A 22,467-nucleotide genomic window follows, 5' to 3' on the forward strand; every position below is an offset into this window, starting at 1 on the left:
AATTCATATAAGTTGTGTGTATGTAGACTGATTCAAAGACTAAAATACAAGCAATTTGTATAAAAAACTCATAGTAATATTTGGATTTTAGAAGTTATGGAAATAACATCACAAGCAAGATGGGAAATAAAATGCAAATGCAAATTCAAATTCAAGATTACAGAGGAGTACTTCATTTTGAGTTACATTGCTACAGAAATAACATACTAATAAGAAATTTAAACATGGCATCATCAAAGACAAACTAGGCAATCATCAAACTTACTACACAATAAATATATTAAAACTACAAATATGGCAACAAATTTATAGGCAATCTTGCTAGCTGACCTGGCACAGTGGGCGTCGTCAATTAAGCTCTACTCGTTCAAGCTTCTTCACCTCCACACGGAGGGACTTCAGATAACGAACAGCTTCATCCAGCACTGCCACAGAGCTCATCCGGTTAGCACCAGGCACAATCCCTCTCAACGCCTTCACCATCTTCCTCACACTCTGCCGTTTCTTGCCGTTGCAGCGGGTCTCAGTTGACTTCTTGAACAGTGACCTGCTCCTCTTGGACACAGACTCAAAGTTCGAACATGAATCCGGGGAGCTGCACTCATAGGGAGCATTCGTTCGCGCTGTGCTCACTTCATCGCCAGATTCTTCCTCTTCTTCGTATTCCGTAGCGAGAAGAGCATCAATGTCATCCGAATCTTCTTTCAGTTGAGATGCTGTAGCTTCTCCTTCATCGTTAGCTTCCTTTAGACTGGCGGCCTCTTGGAAGAGAGCCGTCTCGGAACCAAAACCGGGATAGAACATTTTGGAGCTTATCTCTGGGTGGAGCATGATCTGGCTTCGGTTCTTGTTTTGGTCAAAGATAATGAAGTTTCTCGGGCAGGCATTGGTAGGTTGAATATCAATGTTGCCAAAAGGCATACATGGGTTGATAATGTTGGGGGCAACGAGCCCATCAAAGAGAGAGGGCATACGAGCATTTTGTGTGTGATAGCCCACATGATCAGCAAGCGGGGGCATCCAGTTTGGAGGCAAGTTTGGCTGGTGGCTATGCATGAAAGCTAGTTTAGAAAGTAGGTCTGGAACAAATAACAGTACACAGTTTGGGTTGGGTTTCGAATTTGGGCAGAGTATAGGGAAAGGAACAAATTCTTGACTAAAGGCTAATGGTAGAACTAAGTTGTATCCATCGAAGATAAATGGTGCAGACTATTTTTAACAAGTTCTCAGTTGATTTCAAACCAAATGATAACAAAGGTTGATCCCAATGGCCAGACTACGTAACAGGCTTAAGCAACTGACGGAAATACTCGGCCTGCAAGTAATAGATAAGCAAGAAAATAGTTTATAAGCCAATTAAGCAGAACATTGGCAGACTTAACCATGCAGGTTGTATGATTCATCTTGTGACATCGAGCAAAAGCAAAAAAACAAGCTCACAACGAAATTCACGTGCATAGATAAATACAATACTAAAACTCAATCATGAGACATTAAAGATAAATGATACACCGAAGATGCAAAATCAATCTAAAATATTGATCATAACGTTATCATATCATGTGAAACTGCAAAGGGAATTCTACACAAAATGATGTACAATACGAAAGAAGCACTAACCTGTCGAACTTGCATCAATTGGTAAAAAGCAATGCTTCCAATACTCATATTAATTTGTCCCAGTTGTTTTGCTTTCTGATTTTTCTTTCGATAAATAGCAATGCGCATTCTCACTTCCCCCACCACAACAAAATACAGCTAGTAGACAAGTCAACCAAAACAAGGCAGCTCAAGGAAACTTAACTGCAAGAAACAAACTCAAAAGAGGTTATCGGCATGAAGTAAATCAGATTACTCAAAAGAGGAAAACAACTAAATCAGCAGTGCATCCACAACAACTAAAAACATCCAAGGAAAGGAAATTTAAGGTTTATTGATCTCAATTAAGACTTAACCTTTTATGTTTACTACAAAAGCACATGAGACATCATGAACTAGAGCTTCAAACGAAGACACAGCATGCAAACAACTCTTCTGAAATCCAAAATCATGTTTCAGGCAAACCAAAATTTCAACGGGTTTAAAGATGCCACATATGACCACAACGAAGACACGTTTACGCATCATATGCACATTTATCAATTTATATAAAGCATTTAAGTATGCACAAATACAAAATATCAGTATGAAAACGGAGAAACTTACCAAATGCAAAGCAATTTATAGGATAACGAGAAAAAACATGACCAATCGCATACACTTCCCAAAATAATTCGGAGCCCACGGCATGTTGATCTACTTCTTCAGCTCAATAGGTTTAAATTGTATGGCACCTAACCCTCCTCTGGCACATGAGAAAACATAATCGAACACAAATCAATATCAGTTGTGGAATAGATATGTAAATACAAACATCATAACAATTGAATCGCAAAATCAACTAGAATTTGTTTAAAAGAATTCGGGAGATATAAAACAGTCAACAGTACTTCAGGCTTGAAACCATTGAATCTAAAATGTGAGAAAGAACTCATCACAATACTTAGATCTCAGGCTCAGAAACAAGAAACCAGAAACTTAACCACCGCAAAATCACATCGATAAAAAAGCCTAATTCTACATTAAAAGTTTATACAGTTCATAAAGGGGGAAAATCTGAAACATTTTAATATACAGGAACAAAATCAGATGAAAAGGTTACAGCTTGCAAGAATTAGAGGTTGATTAGCTAACATAAGCACCAATTAGAGACACCCATAACCCCAGATCGATTCAACCAATCACAATCCTAGAAAGTAGAAACCCCCAAATCCAAGTAAATCAAAAGGCTCACATATAGATTACAAACAACATACCCCAAAATCCAAAAAAAAAATCACCCAAAATTCAACAAATCAATTCATTCACAGTAACAATCAACAACCCTTAAAAACAAAATCACCAAAATCAAGGAGAAATCACATGAGCCGAGCTGAGCTGCGAAGATTACCCAAGAAAAAAAACAGAAATTAGAAAAACCCAGAGCAGAATCAGTTGTTCAGAAAGGATAATTAGCAAGCAGACTCAAGTGAGATGAGTATTTTTCTTGGGAGAGATGGGAGAAAAGTAGGGGTGGAGTGGCGTGTGAGGATTATTAAATGCAGTAAGTATGGGGATGAGTGAGAGTTGGGGGGTCAAAGTAGGAGAAGGAGGGCCGTGGGATGGGGGGTTTCCGTGCGATGCGGATGCGGCGGTGGCCGTCGGATGAGCAAGCACGCGTGATAAGAAAAAGGTAGGCGTCCAAGACTATGTGGTGTTTGACAAAATGCGTATCTATTGGAATTCGTAAAATTATTTAATTCCAACCTTTTGACATTTTTACTTTTTATTTTCCTTCGCTTGGTTTTACTTACTTACCCTTGCCCCATTCACCTCATGGTCTTCATAATTCTATGTGATTTAGTGATGGACGCATAAAAATACCCAATCTGTCTCGTTAGGCTATTTGCAATAGGACCGATAAATCCGCTCTGCGCATCGGCAGTTTTATCACCCCTATTGCAAGCCAACCGCCGATGAACCCGTCCTATGCATCAGGTGCGCCGATTATCTGCGGATTTCATGGGCAGAGTGATGGGCACTATTGCAATATCTTCAGGAGATAAAACTGATGATTTCTTCTTAGTTTTAAAAAAAAAATTCTACTATTTGTACTCTTTAAATACCATATTTTTCATTTTATTTATCATCCCTTCATTTCAATCTCTTCTCTATAAATATCATATTTTCTCTACTAATTTTTTTTCTTTGCAATTATTTAAAAATTAAGTATGTTTTGGTATTGCTTTTAATTTATTTTATTTTGCTATTTCATTTTATTTGATAACAAAAAAAAATTAAAAAAAAAAGTGGTGAAAATAGGGATAGACGGATTCTAAGGGCAGAATTTAAGGCGCTATTACATATGCTTGAGTTGAAAGATAAAATGCTAACGTGACAAGAGAAAAATAGAGAGAGGCGGATTTATAGGGCAATACTGTAAGTGCCCTTAGTTTTGTGCAGTACTCTGTATTTCTTTTAGTGTTGTCTCATATATAATTGAATCAATTTTTTATTTCAAAAAATCAACACATTTAATTTGTCTTATTTTATTATAGGGCAAATTGCCTAAGAAATCACAAACTTTGAGGAAAGTTTGGTTTTTCTCACAAACTATAAATGTTGCGCTTAAAGTCACGAACTTTATCAGATCGTGCAAATTTCCCTAACTACCCGACCTGACGACATATTTCCGTTAAAAACTTATCCCACGTGGTGTGACTTGGCAAAATTTCTGAACTCAGGTAATATAACATCTTTTTGGCTTATTTCAAAAGCGCAACCCCGATTCGATCGACGGAAAAAGTAATCGACAAGAGTGAAATCGTCGACTAACGGTTTAGGGATGAAATCGGCAACGTGTAAAGAAGATTCAATAAAAAAAAAAGCATAAAACGACACTGTATTGTGCCCAATCATAAATTTTGCCAAGTCACGCCTCCGGCATGCCACGTGGGATAAGTTTTTAACGGAAATATGTCATCAGGGCGGATAGTTTAGGAAGTTTGCACAATCCGATAAAGTTCGTGACTTTAGACGCAACTTTAATAGTTTGTGGAAAAAACTAAACTTTCCCAAAAATTTGTGACTTTTTAAGAAATTTGCTCTTTATTATACTATTATCTTTTATTTTGTTCTCTTTTACTTTATTTTTCTTATTCCAACTCTATCCCCTCAGCTTATCTCACTAAATATTTACTCCCTCCGTCCTAAAGAATATGCATTTTGTGTTCAATACGAGTGTTAATGCAAAATTGGGAAAATAAGAGAGAGGTAGAGAGAAAAAGTAATTAAAGTATTGTTAGTGGAGAATGGTTCTCACCTCATTAAAGTGAAAATAGTTTCTAAAATTGGAAAGTGCATATTCTTATGTGACAGATTCATAAAGAAAGATTGCATATTTTTGTAGGACAAGGAGGGTATTTTTTAATTTCTGTATCTAAAATAAATTCTTCAACACTAATGGGTTAGAAAGAATAGAATTTACTCTCTCAGTGCCAAGATAGTTAAGACATTTTTTTTTGCACGAGAATTAAGAAATTGAGGTGTTAAGGGCTATAGAGGAGAGAGTAAAATAGGAGAGAAAATAAAGTAAAAGATAGGAAAAAGAGAGTAAAATATGAGAGAAGATAAAGCTTTTGCCAATTGGGACAAAAAAAATCCAATACGACTCAACTATTTTGGGATAAATAATAAAGAAGTACGACTCAATTATCTTGGTACGAAAAGAGTACGTGCTATTAAATGGAGTAATATTCAGTATTCACAAATCACATGCTGATAATTTGAAATCATTTCAAAAACGAAGATTGTTTTCCAACATAAATAAGTATATTATGTACTATAAAATAAATAAGTTAAAATGTCTTTAACACTAAGCTAACATTATTGTTACACCCATATCAAGAAAGCATTCTGTAACGAAAAATTTAACGATTTTATATCTTTTAACTTTTCGTACGAAAAGGCAACTTGAATATTGTGTAAAAATAAATGCCAATAACTTAGGACTACTATAAAAATATGAAAAAGAAAGGTTCATATTGTAACTAGCCAAATTTTGCATAGTTCTATAGCATGAGGAGTGACCGAGTGAGGATTGATTAGTATTGATACGATTGATTATGGAATAAGTAAATTGAAATATAAATTAAATGGATATTATGGAATAAGTAAATTGAAATATAAATTAAATGGGTAGTGATAAAATGCAAACTTATATATTATACAAACTCAAAATTTCTCAACATAGCTTCAACACAGTTTCAATACAATATCAACACAGTGTAAAATTTCAAGATTTTAATGTCAACATAGTATCAACACAATATCAACACAACATCAATCATTGAATACCGTTGAAATTCAGTTGACATTTTTCTGTTGATGTTTTTTTGTGATCTGTTGACATTTTTCAATGGTCCAGATCATAGTTTTGAGTTTATACAATATTTAGAGTTTTCATTTGATCACGTCCCTAAATTAATATTATGAAATGTATAATCTTATTATCTATCCCCGCCATGAATTTTTTTAAATAAAACTGTATCATAATTTCGAATTATGGCTATTAACAATTGTAATTATATACTTATATTAATATGTCTACAGAACATACTTCGAGGAAAATAGCCAAATTTAAGTTACTTGTTAATTAAATAAAAAGTGCATTATGGTATATATTAGGATTTGACTAACTCCAAAATTGGTTTCTCGAGGTACACGCACTCACCCTGATTTTACGTAATTGTTGATTATATTTTACTAATATTCAAACCAAATAAAATTTCTTTTAGATAAAAGGTGGTCATTCAAACCTAGTAGTATTAAAATTTCACCAAACAACTAACCCCAGCTCAAACATTAAATAAATAAATCTTGAAATTTCTCGGTGTATTGTAACCTATATACATCACCTCATTTATAATTTATAGAAGTAATTTAATAAGGGCATTCACAATGGGACGGAGGATGCGACGCCCTAAGCCCTGCCCTATCCGCTGTCACATCAGCATTTTATCCTTCGTCCCTTCCACCTGCAATGGGGCGGACTATAACCCGCCCTAAGCCACGCCCTAAAGATTTTATCTATTATTTGAATATTTAAATACTTCAAAATTTGGAAGAAAAAAAACTTCATTTCATTAAAATTAAAACATTACACTACGAATGTGAAAAAACTACAAATTCTCAACGGCGGTTGCGGTTCAAAACTTCTTCAATCATGTCGGTCATGAGCTGAGTATGGTCTTGATGGCTGCGCATTGAGGTCTGTCGCTGTAGAACCTCACCGAAGCCCATTGGTAATCCTCGAGCGACAGGCGGGGTCGCCGTGCTGGAGCTAGATCCGGCTTCATCATCCACCCAATTGGTGACATGTCCAACTTCTTGTTCGACTATCATGTTATGCATGATGATGCACGCATACATGACGTCGGCGATGACTTCCTTGAACTAGAAACGAGCCGGACCTTTCACGATTGCCCACCGCGATTGGAGCACCCCAAAAGCCCGCTCCACATCCTTCCGCGCAGACTCCTGCTTTGCCGCAAACAATACTCTCCTGTCACCAATTGGGCAGCTGATCATCTTAAAAAAAAATAGGCCACCTTGGGTATATGTCATCGGCCAAGTGGTACCCCATATGATGTCTGCGGCCGTTGGCAGTGAACTCGATGGCCGGGCCGCGACCTCTGCACTGATCCGCGAAGAGGGTGGACGAGTTGAGGACGTTGATGTCGTTGTTCGACCCGGCTACACCGAAATAGGCATGCCAGATCTAGAGGTGGTGGTCAGCGACGGCTTCCAGGATCATCGTTGGGTGGCTGCCCTTGTAGCCACTAGTAAATTGGCCTCTCCACGCCGTCGGGCAGTTCTTCCACTGCCAGTGCATACAGTGGATGCTCCCTAGCATCCCAGAGAAGCCGTGCACCGTCTCGTGCATCCTCATCAGGCTCTGGCAATCATCAGCAGTCGGGCGTCGCAAATATGTGTCGCCAAAAGCCTCCACAACTACCTTACAAAAATTCTTTAGACATTCGCGGCCAGTTTTCTCTCCGACGTGAAGGTACTGGTCGAACATATCCGCTGTGGTGCCGTAGTCCAACTGCCGGATCGCAACTGTGCACTTCTGCAACGGCGTAAATCTGGGTCTGCCGATGTCGTCTTCCTGATACTGGAAGTACTCATCACGTCCCTCCAACGTGTGCACAATGTAGGGGTGAGCAAAATAACCGAAAACCGAATATCCGAACTGAACCAAACCGAAATTTTGAAATCCGGTTCGGTTATTTCGGTTTTTCGGTTTGGTTCGGTTTGGGAAAAAAAAAACCGAAAAACCAAAAAACCGAATTATATTTTAAATATATTATTATATATTTTTATCCTATTAATTTAGTATATTATATCATATATATAATATATATTCTTATAATATATTTTTATATAATAAATATTATATATATTATATTAATTTTATATTATATATATTTATATTCTATTAGTATATATAAAATAAAATAAATTAGATATATTAAAATATACTATTTTTTTCGGTTTTTCGGTTTTGTTTTGAAATTTCGGTTTTTTCGGTTTGATTCGGTTTTTTAAGTTCGGTTTTTGGTTTTTTGGTTTTTGGTTTTTCGGTTCGGTTCGGTTTCAATTTTAGCCTAAATTCGGTTTTTCGGGTTCGGTTCGGTTTGGGCGAAAAATCGAACCGAAACCCGAATGCACACCCCTAGCACAATGCGGAGAAAAAGATCTCGGCTCATTCTAAAACGACGATGAAAAACATTCGGGCCCCACCGTGGATGCTCGGCAAAATAATCTGCGAACAGACGTTCGTGAGCTACGTTGTGCTCATGGGGGACATACGTCCAACGTCGTATTGGCCGAGGGACCCGCGCCACCGCCGCCTCTGCCGCCTCTGCCTGCTCCCGCTGCATTTGTGCCAAGCATTCCGCCGCGGCTTCATTAACAGCATCGAACAAGGCTCGAGTCAAGGGCCGTCTGCAGCCATCTGATGTACTCAAATCGTAGTCGTCGGGATTCATTTTTGAGGAGATGAGAGAGAATAATTGAAGAGATGTGAAATTGGAGTGTGTGAAATGGTAGAGAATTGTGGTGTTTAAATAAGAACAAATTTTTGGAAAAAATTCAAAAAAAAAAAGGAAAACGCGTGAGCATCATCCGTCGCATCGTCCGCGATGCCACAGTGGCGAACGATGCGACGGACGATGAGCATCGTCCGTGCTTCGTCCGCGGACGATTGATCGGCGGACGATGGTTAAGCCATCGACCGCGAAGCCACAGTGGCGGACGATGCATCATTCGTCGCATCGTCCGCCCCATTATGGATGCTCTAAAAGTCGAGCTATCGAGAGCATACAAATGGTTTCAATGGAAACTTGCACATATAATGAGCTCCATTAACGTTAATTTAGTGGTATAATTATACCATACATATAAATTTTATTAATATTTCAAATCGGTACAAAAAAATTCACACAACATTATAAGAAAAGTTTCATTAATAATTCAAGTAAATGCATTGTTATAAAAAGTTTTATACAATAAACAAGAAGGAATGTATGAACTTAATCAGAACACTTGCGGAGCTTATGGGAGAACTTGCGTCGTACTCCCTCCGTTCCATAGTAATGGAGGCGAAACTTTTCGGCACGGAGATTAAGAAAAATTGTGTTAGGTGAGTTAAGTAAAGAGAGAATAAAATGAAAAATGAAAAAGGTAGAGAGATGAAGAGAGAAAAAAGTAAGAGAAATTAAAGTAGGTGTGGAAAAATGTGTTGACTTTTACTAAAAAGGGAAATGACTCTATTACTATGGAACGGACGAAAATGAAAAAACGCCCCTATTACTATGGAACGGAGGGAGTATGCAACAACGCCTTCGCCTTCAGGCCAACAAGCATGCTATCATACTCGTTGTTGCCATCGCCAAGCGACGTTGACATCATCAAGGGAGTTGATACGAACATACTGATGATGGCTCGAGACATGAGGACCTCGTCAAACCAAACTAATATTCTGTAAGAGATTGGTGCGAAGACTTGATACATGGATTAAAGTTTGGTGTTCAAACTTTTTATTATCATTGATGCATGGACTGATAGTCTAGAAGAGATGAGAAGTGGCTTGGAGTTTTCATATCCTCAAATTAGTAGGAATTGTTGAATGTGGTATTTTTTGCTGGTACGTTTTTACTTGCTTGTTTTTGTTTGTTGGGAGAAAGTAGCTGGGTGGTTGTGTGCGTGGCTTGGCGTGATAATGTAGCTAGTCTTATGTGATTTTTGCATTTTGGATCTGCATAGATTATATATAGATGTCGCTTCTCTTTTGTTTTTGTTTTTTTTGATGCTGTTGTGCTTGGTCGGTTGACAAACTCCTAACTCACTACTGATCTGGTTTGAGTACTTTTTTTTTCATAAAAAAATCCCACCACAAGACCAAGAAGGAATGGTACGTTGCTAAAAAAATGTATTTAGATTAGGTCAAATTAGTTATCTCTATTTTTTTTTTCCTTGTCTTAATTTAGTCCTTTAATCAATCATGTAATGAGTCAAGCATTATTATAAAACTCAATACCAGAGTTTCTATAATATACTCATGTAATTGTGTTGACATTTATACTTATGTGTGTTAATTGGTTAACAAGTAGCACATTAAATTAGTTAGTATTTGATTACACCCACAAATATGTAAGTCTCTCTAGTTACTTAACAAAATAGAATATGATAAACCTTAGTTAAATCTCTCATACTATTATAGAAGATAATAACATATATAAAACACTTTTAGTTGAATCTCTTTTTCATTTTTTCTTCAAAAACATTTCGAACCCCAACCCTAGGGACTCGAAATCTCGCACCCTTCCTCTCGGTCTACGTTTGGCCGGCCACCTCCATTAGTCTCTCTCGCCGATCACCGATCACAAGCCTATCATGGTCATTCAATATTTGAGGGGAAATGTGCATTTGAGAACTGAACATATTTATAAATAATCTGGAATGTCAACATACATTATCCCTAAAATATGTCACCTCCTTTGCCATGTAGTCATCTGGAAAATTGGCATTTTATCTAATAACATTATTACCATGCGTGAATATTTTAAAATCCGAGCTCCTAGATAACTTAAATTTTAATTTTTCTGAAACTATTTTAATAAAAGATTACGTAGCATAGCAACATCTGCTGAAGGGGCAACTATAGTTATAACGAACCGACCATGAATATTGTTTGATTGTTTTGTGAGTATTCATCAACTGGAGATCAATAGATAAATTGCTAATTTAAAACACAATAAAAATTAGCGGACCAAATTGATCTGGATCATTATAGACGACTCATCCAAATGAACTTTAAAAGGAAATACTACAGTTCAATTTTTCTTCAAAAGTTATGGTAAAAATATTTGGCATTCCTTCTAAAAGAAACCAACTAAATAGTTAAAATAGTACTACTATTAATATTTAAAAACCGAAAAGTAGAGAAAAGCATGCTTTGATAGCATTGTAAATGATTTCGGTGAGTGGTGAATTGTTGAAAATTGTAAAACCAAATATCACGCGGCTTCAACATTCAACCAATTCATTATTTATGGCTACCTATAAAAGTCAATCAACAATCAAACTCGTTACTGTCAAATCCAGTTAAAATAACCCCAATTTTACATATATGTATTGAAAAAATAAATATTTAAGCTAGTTTTTCGAACATAGTAATACTATATAACTACGCATCTCTCTTTATTTTGTTACTTCTATATGACAAGTAGATATTCACAATCACTAGCTAGAGACGTGCTTAAGATCATCACAACTTAAAAAGAAGTGGTGAAATTCATTGTCACGAGGCTTCTATAATATTATGCCCATTACACCATTTATATATGTCGAGATAAAGTTGGACTAAATTAATCTTGGGCCATAGTTTTTCTAAATAAATTCTTTGAATGATACTAGAACTTAACAATTTTAAAACAATATTTGTAGAAAAATGGTAAAATAAATTAAATTATCAATTTAAGTATTTACACAAAAAAGGGGGGCAAATTGATGTTATTATCCATATATAGTTATTGTTTTCCGATGCATTAACTAATTATATATTAGTGTAATTATATTAGATCAAGATAGACTAATTTGTGGAGATAATAAAACGATAAGTCGATAACCCATGCACAAAATAAAAGAAAATTATTTCACATTTTTCTAGATTTTTGAGACATCAGTGTCTAACGACCATTTATGTAGTTACTTATCTGATTGAAAAAAGAGGATATATATTGTGTTAATCTAATTAGTGAACCTAAATAGTTATAATTAGAAAATTAGGGAAATTTGGAGTGATATGAGTTGACGCGCATGCTAAGTGCACGCTTCTGTGGTGACAGCGCCAACCCAGTGTGATATCAACTTCTCCTCTTTCAAGGATCATTTTTTTTTTATCAAATCTATGGAGTATTACTTTTCTTTTTCTTGTTTTTATTCTTTCACGTGTGACAAGAATCAAGATTAATATATTAATTTCACTTTTTGCACAAATAATTACTCATCCTAACTTTAATCTGATGGTTGCTAACATGTTGTCAATTCTCATATTGACATATATATGGGCGATGGCTTGATAGTCTTATGCTTTGCATCATATTCTGAATTTTAGGAAAATTTTCTTTTCAGTGTAGAAAAAGTTATAATAGTGGACAACAAAGCATAACTCTGTGTCTGTGTATGTAAATCTAAAAAATTTATAACAGCGTCAAATTTATATATTTATTCGATCACAATGTCCAAAATTCAATTACAAGATTAAAAAAATACACCCAAAATGTATGTGCAACCACTTCTTTATTCCAAAACTATCATATAATACTAGGAAGATCTTTCCCGTGCGAGAGCGGATTCACATATCGAGATCTATATTATAAGATGATGATGATGAATTCCTTCCACCAACACTTAGAATCTTAGATTAATAGATTTTGATGCTCTGAGTCAACTCTCAGCCACTGACAACATTTTCATAACATAAATTTAAAAAAGTAGTAGTAGTAACAAAGAAATAGGTTATCTATACCATTTTCAATCAAAGTCTAACGTTTACACGTAGATAAGATAATTGCCACATCTCATTCGATATGGCTTTAAAATAGTTGAGCTAGGTCATAATCCTTATAACTATTTTCTACACCATTTAAAAAGTTTTGATACAAAATATTTAACTTTAAATATGTAGTTTTCCTTCCAATACCCCTTTTTCGTAATTTAAACCTACTAGATAGTTGTTACGATTATAAATTGAAGAGGAAGAGGAACGCAACGTAAGAGTGAGCTGGGATCGAGTGACACGTCACTTGATAAATGACAACAACTGGATCATCTTATCTAACAACCAAGAGAAAGAAAGAGGAGAGGAGAGGGGCTTGTGAGCTGGATATAAAGGATAGAATGAAACAACACGACCTCATTCATGCATATTGCGTGTATGCGTGAGATCTTGGGCTAGGATCCAGGATCCGTAGCATTTCTATCTTAGCTTAGTTTCGCATTTCATTATCGTACAATTCCTTACATAGGTTCTTATTTGATCATCTGAATCTGTCAAATTCTCTGTATTACATTCTGTAATTGGTGTCATTAGTTTATTACTTGTGCAATTGGTGTCATTATTTTATTACTGAACAAAATATAATTGTGTGAGAATTGCGGTATTGATATTGCTGATTTGGTGTTGCGGAGTGTAATTGTGAAGTTGAGCTTGCAAATACTCCCTCCGTCCGCCATTAGGAGTCTCATTCATGGGTGACGCGGGATTTAACAAATGTTAAGAAAAGTGGATGAAAAAACGTTAATTGAATAAGGATTTCACTTGTATATATTGGTTTTAAATGAAATGTGAATGAAATGAGTTAGTGGAAGATGGGACCCTATTCGCGGACGGAGGGAGTATAATGTAATCACTAAAATATTATCGACCAACATAATTTCTCTTTCAAGCCTGGAGCCCTGATATTATTGATAAAATAAAATATATTACAAATAAACTAACATGTATATAGTTCATAGAGAAAAAGAAAATAAAAAGAAGCACATAGATTGTATTAAAAAACCTGTAAGTATTTGTTTATGGAACATCTATTGCATCAGAAACCCTGATCCATCACAGGCAGAAATTATAAACTGAACAAAATATAGTACAGAATATTTAAAGAAGAAAATAGTAACAGCTAAAATGGTCTTCAATATGTAAGGAACTTTCTTTCATCAACCACTTCCATGTGTAGTTGCTATATACAACACCCAAAGCTGTTTAAAACTTAGGGCACAAAACACAGGTGAGTGTCGTAACCCCGGTTGCCTTCTAGAGCTTGTGATGGAGCTGCTATCATGCCCTGTCCCATTCAATTTCTTCCTCCCCTTAATTTACAACACTGTCTTCCCACAGTTCAGCGGCTGAGGGCTGTTCAGGCATGACATGGAGGGTGATGGTGCACAATGCAGTCTTTCATACCAGGCTCGCTCGAGAAATCTGCAATCGCGAAACCTCAAACCAACTGATGGCAAAGGTGGGGCTAGAAATTTAGTAAATTTGGGAGAGTGAAAAGAATTAAACAAGCGAACACAGCAAACAAATATAGTATCGAAACTAAATCTACGTGGCTAAATACACTCATTTAGCCCGAAAAATTGACATAGGGTCAATTTCAGCTCGAACTTCAACTATATCTACATTATTCAATCATGATAAATTCTTTCAGTGATAATCTTAGCTCCTTATGATTCTTGGCATCGGAAAGTTCAGTTGAAAGGCCAGATTTTACACGTGATATTTTGACCTGAATAAATTTAATGATATACTACTAGAAATTTAAGATTTTTCACGTCATTTATGTATCTTTTAAATAAAATAAAAACAAATCCATAAAACATCAATTTGGTGATTTGGAACATTTCAACTTTTCAATTTTAAAATTTTATACAGGAGGAAATGTCAATTGGAGTTTCTGACGTTGGAAATACTTCGAGCTAAAACTGTCACCAGTTCATTTATGAAAGCTTGAATAATGTAATAACTGAAGTTCAAGTTAAAACTGTCAGTAAATCAAATATAGCACGGCACAAATTATCATATAAAGTATATAAAACTATCATTTAAAGTCCGAATTTCTAAGGAAAATAAAAATTTGAGGGAGGAGAGCCGAACCTGACTCCGTGCATTGCTTTCATTCGTCCGGCGCTGTGGATGGACAGCCACAGATCGGTCACTAATGAAGGCTATTGTGGTCGATTCTCGTCGTGAATTGATCAGGGCCAGAGGCGGTAACTCTCTCATGACAAATAGGACAAAGGCCGAAGGGACTGACGAACCTGGACATCAGACAAATAGGTATCAAGAAAATCCAACAGGACTTTCAAATCGAGCAGTTTCCATATTAGATATACAGGACTGTAATGGAATGGGGAAGTTGGAAACAGTACCTATGAAATAATATAAAACCAGTAGAAGAGATGTATAAATGTCGCCTATCTGTTGCTCGTGCCAGTGATAAACTAGCTGCAGTAAGAATAAATTCGCTTGATTTGATTTCTCTGCTGAAATCTGAATCGGAGAAAATGTGTACGAAGAATAGTGAAAACTTACAGGTATGTTTGTTGCCATAGCGACAGCAGCACTTGATGTGAAACATATAACAGACACAATGGCCAAGCCAGCAACCTGTACATAGATGCAGGGCACGATAGAGATATTTTAGACAACAAAAATATTAATTGGCCAAACTTGATATTTCAGGCTAGATTGGAAAAAGGGTGATAATCTGGGACATAATACTTGAGCATTTTGGCTAAGATTAAATGACACAAAATAGTATGAAGTAGTTAACCTTCCACATTTCTGTTGAAGCTCGATCCGATCTAACTTTTCTCATTTTTAGGAACAATATAAGTCCTGAAACCAAAGATGATTGGTAAAGGAAAGCATGGATAAAGAAACATCAAGATAAGCTAAACTGAGGTATTCAAAGTACTAACACTGAGTTGAACTCCGTGGACTAAATACAATGAATGCTCATGGTATTTTATTGGGCTAATAGTAATTTATGACCTCGATGTTAGCATTTGTTTTGTTTATTACCTCAATTTTATTTTATTTTTAAACATACCTAACTTTGCAAATTTCACCGCACTCACCCGTAATTTTGTCCTGCTCCATATCCGATGCTGGAATATGATGCGAGATAAATTAAAAACTTTGCAAGGTTCAAGAGATTTCCAATGCAAATCATAGTTGAGGTCATTGATAAAAACGCCAAAACAGAGGTCATAAACTCCTATCATTGGAATTGTGGAACAAACTAGAGGTCATAAGCTACCATCGGGGATTGCTTATAGAACAAATTGGAGGCTATGAAGGAATGCTTATGGAACAAAAGATCTTTGGGCCCACGAGACTAGACACACATCTTAAGCTCCCTTGTTGAAGTTGTGTGACTCCAAGGCTCAAGGCACTAGACACATGAGTATCATAAGCCTTGCTTTAATAATTAGGACACTAATAAGGTAACCCATACGAGTACACCGCATGAAATTCAACAATTTTGTCATGGCACTTAAAAGTTGCTGAAGGAAAATATGAAAATTCACTAAGAGGGAAACAGGTATTCACCGTAGCAAGCCAAGGCTCCTCCGAGCAAAAGAACTGCTATTGCCATCAGATCTACATATACCTGCAAAAATGGTAACGAGCAGGCATAAAATTTTTGCTAGCTAGGCATAGGCATTACCGTATTAGCATTGTCTAAAGTTGATGTATCTTTTAACTCATAACAATGATGGTTATCCATTTGTGAAATTTCATGTATTCAAGATATTCTTAATTTTAAAATTCTAAAATATTGGTGAAAGTGTGAAACAAAATAACTAGATGAGACTAGAGAAGTAAGTAGTTAGATCTAATTTGAGAATAATTCTTTGGATTCAAACTCGCTAGAACCGAGGATAACGAAGAGGCAAGTATTCGTGCCTGAGCAACGACAGCTGAGTCAATAGGATTCTTCCCCATTCCAATCCATATAAGCACAGAAGCCACAACCATTATTGCAAAGATTAAGATAGAAACCTGCTCAAACAATTGTTATTAGATAAGAGACATGTATGATAATATTTTTTAAGATAAAGACAGTTGCAGAAGGATTAAGAAGTTGATATCATACCAGAATCACAACTTTTTGACGGCTTCCTATACGAATTGACATGAAGGAGAAACATCTAGACCGATTACTGGTGCTCGAGTCAGTTGTGTTTGTTTTCTCCAGCAAGGTATCTTGGGGGTTCCATCCATCATCTTCATCGTCATCATTTGAGTGATGGCAAAGGTCAACCCTGCAAGCCATCATATCAGCCCTTTAGCTTCAAACCATGATATTATTATTTTGAGTCAGCATTAAACACAAATGGGAATCTGAAAATCATTTACCCGTGAATTACAGACATAACTAAGATAGTAGGGTACACAAACTAAAAAAAGTATACTATCCTAATGTCTGAGATAGGAGTTTTATATCTAGGATAGTAGCCTGGCGCACAGCAAAAAGATTCTGTACCTTACTTCCTTTTTAATGGTTCCGATGTTGCAACTGAGATCTGTTTACCCCCAAATTAATGCTGACATGTCTGGAAACCATCTAAATACTTTGCCATGATATAGTAATCACTGAAAAATTTTGTAGTGAGTTGCTTGCATGAACTTTTGGGATTAAACTGATCTCAGTAAGTTCATAATCAAATTATAAATATAGAGTGGGCAGAACTTTTGTAGTGAACAAAACTAGAATTTGGCTAGAAGTTCAGTAACTTACAAGCTACTACTATTTCTAGTGCATATAATCATCTTATCTTAGTTCGAAATGGTATATTTAGAACTTAGAAGTACTGTCATATTCACCCTAGCAACACTCTAGTAGTGTACAGAGGGTGGCATAAAGGATCTTCATCTATGTAGCCTCTCCCCCTAGACATTTCAAATCTACTTTAAATATAAATATAGGTGCCTAACATATCAACAGACAAGATTGCTAGCATGTCTACAAGAAACCGCTTCATTATTCCTAATTTACAGAAAATAGAGATAAACACCTATTTATAGATAAAATCTACATTTATTTTACACACCAGAAACTAAATTTGTGGTGAGAGTACAAGATTGCAAAAGTGGGACGAATACTAAGGTCGTATACAATGGAAAATTTAATTTTTGATAACTAATTTGATAAAAAGAAAACATACCAAAATGACAATAGTAGAAGGAATGCTGCAACAAACAGAATTTTTGGGAAAGCTGTGGAAAAATCATATCGCTGAGGTGAGCAAATGTTGTACTATGATTATCAACATTGAATTTCTAAAATCGTAATATGCTTGTGCTCGGCATACCCATGACAATGAACCCACAGGACTGGGACCAACAAGTCCAACTCTTACAAGCAGCAACGAGAGTCAACACAAAATATAGGAAATTACCTGCCAGAGAACCAGAGAAATTTTATATTTTAAGAATCGACCATCGATCATAGGATAAAGGGGGAGCTTCTCAATTATAGGATTTGAGAATCTAAAAGCCATTGTCAGGAAGCACAAAATCAAGTTACATAAGGGTTAATAGTAGTTTGTGACCTTATATTTGGCAGGGATTTTATGACCTCATGGGAAACATGTCTAATGGGTGAGCCTAACTGGACTTCTTATGCATGACAAAATTAAACAAATTTGCAAAGTTTGGGATATTTTTATGAAAATAAAGTTTATAAGAAAAGGAATTTGATTAAGAAAATAAAACAATACAAGCCTGTGTGCATGCTGTCGTGTGTGTATCACAACTTGCATCAACTCAGGGGTTCTGTGTGATACAGTACTCAAAAGCCATAATTTTTCTCACCCAGATTAGAAGACCCGATCAGAAGATGAAAGACCTGGAACAAGAGCATAACTACATCAAATAAAAATTTAAATAAAAATGAATGCACGCTCAAGATCCAGTTTGGAAAATCAACAACAAAACAACATAGTCTTGAGCACTCATTATTGATCATTAGGGCCGAAGGCTCGAAAATAAATTATTCCAGAACGTGGCTAAGAATAATGCACTCTGGAAGTACCTTGGTATTGGTCTGAACAATTAATCATAAAATTACCTTTTGACGGTTCCAGCCAAGCAGTGGATTCCTTGAGTGAATCCTTATTAACTGAAAAAATGGGGAGAGATCAAATGAGATATAAAAAGCTACACGTAGACTGCTGAAAGGTTTTTATATATTACTAATGTTGATTTCAATTAGAGCTGTAGATCAGACAAAAATCAATGGTCCACATTGGTTTCGGTTCCCAGTTAACTCAGGGGAAAAGTATTTATTTGAACATAATATTCATAATTCATGTAGATCCATTTGTTTCTCACATTACATAATTTCTTTTAGCATTTGGCAATAAATCTACTCAACTGATACAAACATTTTTGAATTAACAATTTTACAAGAATTGACGAAAATATGAAAACTCGAAAATGTTCATTTTCTTTTTCCTTTAGGTCTTTATCTATTAGGGTGTGTTATCTTTGGTGGGAAAATGGTTAAATGCCTATATTTTACTTTTTTTCACATGTTTTGTAAAATGGAAAACTTTCCAGGACAACCCATTTTCTGTCATTTATACTCCAGTTCATGATAACATTATCATGGGGTATTAATATTGATATATTTTCCAATCTTTTCTTATCCCTCATTTTCTCATAATAAATTTACAACCAGAGAATGCACCCATGTAATCACTTGGATGAATCTACATTTACCATATGCAACCGATAAGAAAATAAACGTCATCAATGCTTAGACATTTTGAACTATTAGATTTATATCAACATGAAAGTATGAACAAGTGACGGATAAATATATGAAAATTCGACTACTAGTATGTCAAAAATGAAATAACACCTAGACATTTCCAATGGGATCTGAACTGCAATACGGATTCTAGGCTTCTAGCACAGAAATTACATTCTAACAGGAAAAGGCAGAGACCAACAGTCCTTCTAAGCTATTTCCAACAACTATCACATACTACGCCAGCACAACAGATAAGTTTCTGGGAAATTCTTCACCCAAGAGCCAAGATTAAGATCAAGGTAATATGATGCCATCTAAAACAAACCAGTACCACTGTATCAGCCCATGATTGAAAGGCTGCATTCCTAAGTCAAACTCAATGAAGCATAAAAGGATCTTAACTTAAGACTGGTGTTGATTAATAGAAACTCCATAGATATGTTCAAAGTTGCATTTAACATGATTCACTTTCTGCAGCTGCCAATAACCCTGACACTGTCTACTTATGCCTAAATCACTCTCCAATTGCTTATCTCACCACGCAATTCTCATTTATTACAGCCAAACTAAATTTCACTAAAGAGCAAAGCAATGATCCACAATTAAACACAGCAAAACATCAATCCTCTACCCGAAAAGTCCAAAACAAATAAAGAGAACTTCAAGAGGAAACCTCAAGAATGTCACATGGCATTCACTCTAAGAACCTACTTCCAATTGAACCAAATCTACACCTAAAACAACCAAATCCGAGCTAATCCAAACCAATTTCCTTCAATAATGCAATGCCGCCTCGATACATCCACCAAATACTACACAGAACAACCAAAAGAAAGCCAAGAATCACCTAATACAAAGCAATAAATGCCTGAATCAATAAAGCATTGTTGCAAATCCCCATTCATTAAATCAAACTAACACTCAACATCACTCAACGCAAGCATCTAAAACCTGTTAATCCGAAGCAATCGAACAACATGACAAAGGAAATTAAAAGTTGCTGCATAAACAACCTTTTTTCCAACTGAATCAAATTTTCCAACAAAAAATTTGCCAAAAACCAACTCTCACCAAAAAATACAATGTCACCTAATGCATAAATCATCAACTTCACAAAATTATAGATTTTTGAAAAAAAACAATAAAATTACCTGATAAAAAGCAATGAATGCAATAACGCCATCAACACAGGCAAGTCCCAGATTCACACCCACCACCGCCTCCGGATAGCAATTTCCATCTCTCACTTCCAACATTTTAATTTCCCCCCTCTCTCTCACCTCAATCACTTAATTAGAGATAATTCACACCGCAAAAGACAACGTATGAATAGAAATATATCTATAATGAATATACAAAACAGCGGCGATTATCGAGGAGTGTATCTTTAGATTCACAACTTTTTCGATGGTATCTTTGAATTCCTATGCTCTACAGATCTGATTCGGAATCCCTTACCTCTCTTTATATGTGTACACTATTTAATCAATGGGTTTATAAAATTAATCAGAATTTAAATTAATCGCGTACGAATATTAAATTAATAAATCTATGCTCCGATATATTAGTAGTACTACACTAGAAACAGATTTGACTTTAGCTAATAAAAGAGTCGTTCTAAACTGAAAGTAATCGTTTTAGCACTAAGGTGTCTGACACGTGTCTTGATTAGGGCTGGGTGCAGGCAGGGAGTGTTGTTCATCATATTCTATTATTTTATTACTATTACTGTAATTTTTTTTATGAATAAAATAATGGAGGTGAGGAACAATGCACCCTATTGTGCACCTCTCCATAGAGGATCTCATCCCGATGTTTGTCAATACTTCCTCCTCCTAACTAAATTGGTATACTAGGAGTACAAAACTTTTAGGCAATATTAACAAATTAAATAATAGTAGTACGTATTAAATAGGAGGGGAAGAAAAGTAGAGAAATAAGAGAGAGTAAAATAAGAGTGGTGGGATGTTATATAAATAAAAAAAACATGACTCAACTTTGTTGGAACGTCCCAAAAAAGAATACTCCATTTGTCCATCATTTAAAAAGTCCTTTTGACCTGATACGAGTTTTAAAAAATTAGTATTTTGACTTCGTGAAGAAAAGTAAACGCAAAAAGTGAGTGGAATGTGCGACTCATTTAAAGTATAGGTTTTATATTGGATCGTGAGTGTAAAAAGCTAATGGAATGTGGAGTCCGCATACTAAAAGTGGAATACAGTAAATAGTTCTAATCATGAACAACTTAAAATGGCAAAATGGTTCTTTAAATGGTGAACAGAGAGAGTACGACACAACTTATTGGGATAGGAGTAAAAATTGTGACATGAGATCTAGGGCTATCAATCATATCAACGGACTATTCAGATACCAAATTTTGTGGGCTATATATTTTCAACTCTACCGCTTCAAGTTCGAGTCAAAATGAAATGGAACATATATTAACATTGTTTAAGTTTTCTAAATATATTATTTATATTTTTAATGTGTAAATAAAATTCATAAAAGCAAGTTAATAAATTTCTAGAACTACTATTTATGCAAGTATACAAAATTGTAGTATTGTATTACAAAAGTTACCAATCCCACATAAAGGTATTTATTGCTAAAGCTGCAAAAATCAACTAAAAATCAATAAATTCGTTTGATTTTAGATTTTGAACATAAGATGGGTACAAGAGGAATCGTGAAGACGAAATATATGGGAATCACAATAAAGGGAGGGGGCAGCTCATAGCTTGTTATTGTTTAGGTCGCTTGTTTGGTGCATGGTTTTATACAAATATAATTTGGCCAATTATCATAAGGTGGATGAAGCATTATCCTATGGCGGTACTTAGAGTAATGGAATGTGTAGGGTAGGGGGTCATAAAAAAAAAGAAAAAAGTAATGGAATGTGCAGTTCTATCTCTCTCATTTTACTCACTGACACTGTAACCCATTTATGAAATAATAATAAAATTGATTATGAATTTACTATTGTGTTTTATCACTC

General features: G+C 35.4%; 2 protein-coding genes across 6 annotated transcripts; both read right to left on the reverse strand.

The window, feature by feature from the left end:
* Window positions 1–120: 120 nt before the first annotated feature.
* LOC125195926 (transcription factor bHLH144-like) lies at window positions 121–3,150 on the reverse strand. Its single transcript, XM_048094214.2, has 4 exons — window positions 2,990–3,150; window positions 2,206–2,344; window positions 1,621–1,803; window positions 121–1,315 (listed from the first exon to the last, which is right to left on the reverse strand). The coding sequence occupies exon 4, from the start codon at window positions 1,054–1,056 to the stop codon at window positions 349–351; it is 708 nt and encodes a 235-aa protein (XP_047950171.1). The 5' UTR covers window positions 1,057–1,315; window positions 1,621–1,803; window positions 2,206–2,344; window positions 2,990–3,150; the 3' UTR covers window positions 121–348.
* Window positions 3,151–13,674: 10,524 nt separating this feature from the next.
* Window positions 13,675–21,003, reverse strand: LOC125196533 (tobamovirus multiplication protein 1-like). 5 transcript variants are annotated; one of them, XM_048095089.2, is made up of 14 exons: window positions 20,624–21,003; window positions 18,786–18,836; window positions 18,530–18,563; window positions 18,028–18,114; window positions 17,881–17,932; window positions 16,809–16,977; window positions 16,619–16,714; window positions 16,262–16,322; window positions 15,787–15,816; window positions 15,480–15,544; window positions 15,239–15,313; window positions 15,076–15,151; window positions 14,801–14,964; window positions 13,675–14,125 (listed from the first exon to the last, which is right to left on the reverse strand). In XM_048095089.2, exons 1-14 carry the CDS (start codon window positions 20,726–20,728, stop codon window positions 14,102–14,104), a joined length of 1,089 nt encoding a protein of 362 aa, XP_047951046.1. In that variant the 5' UTR covers window positions 20,729–21,003; the 3' UTR covers window positions 13,675–14,101. The 5 variants fall into 5 exon arrangements, with proteins under 5 accessions (XP_047951046.1, XP_047951047.1, XP_088913556.1 ...); XM_048095090.2 differs by having other exon boundaries at window positions 13,675–14,150; window positions 20,624–21,002; XM_089057430.1 differs by having other exon boundaries at window positions 18,530–18,580; window positions 20,624–20,667.
* Between the last annotated feature and the right edge of the window lie 1,464 nt (window positions 21,004–22,467).

This window comes from Salvia hispanica, chromosome 4 (assembly GCF_029641045.1).
Source record: "Salvia hispanica isolate PSC_SH4W2 chromosome 4, Shi_PSC_v1, whole genome shotgun sequence".
In the NCBI taxonomy this organism is placed as follows: Eukaryota; Viridiplantae; Streptophyta; class Magnoliopsida; order Lamiales; family Lamiaceae; genus Salvia; species Salvia hispanica.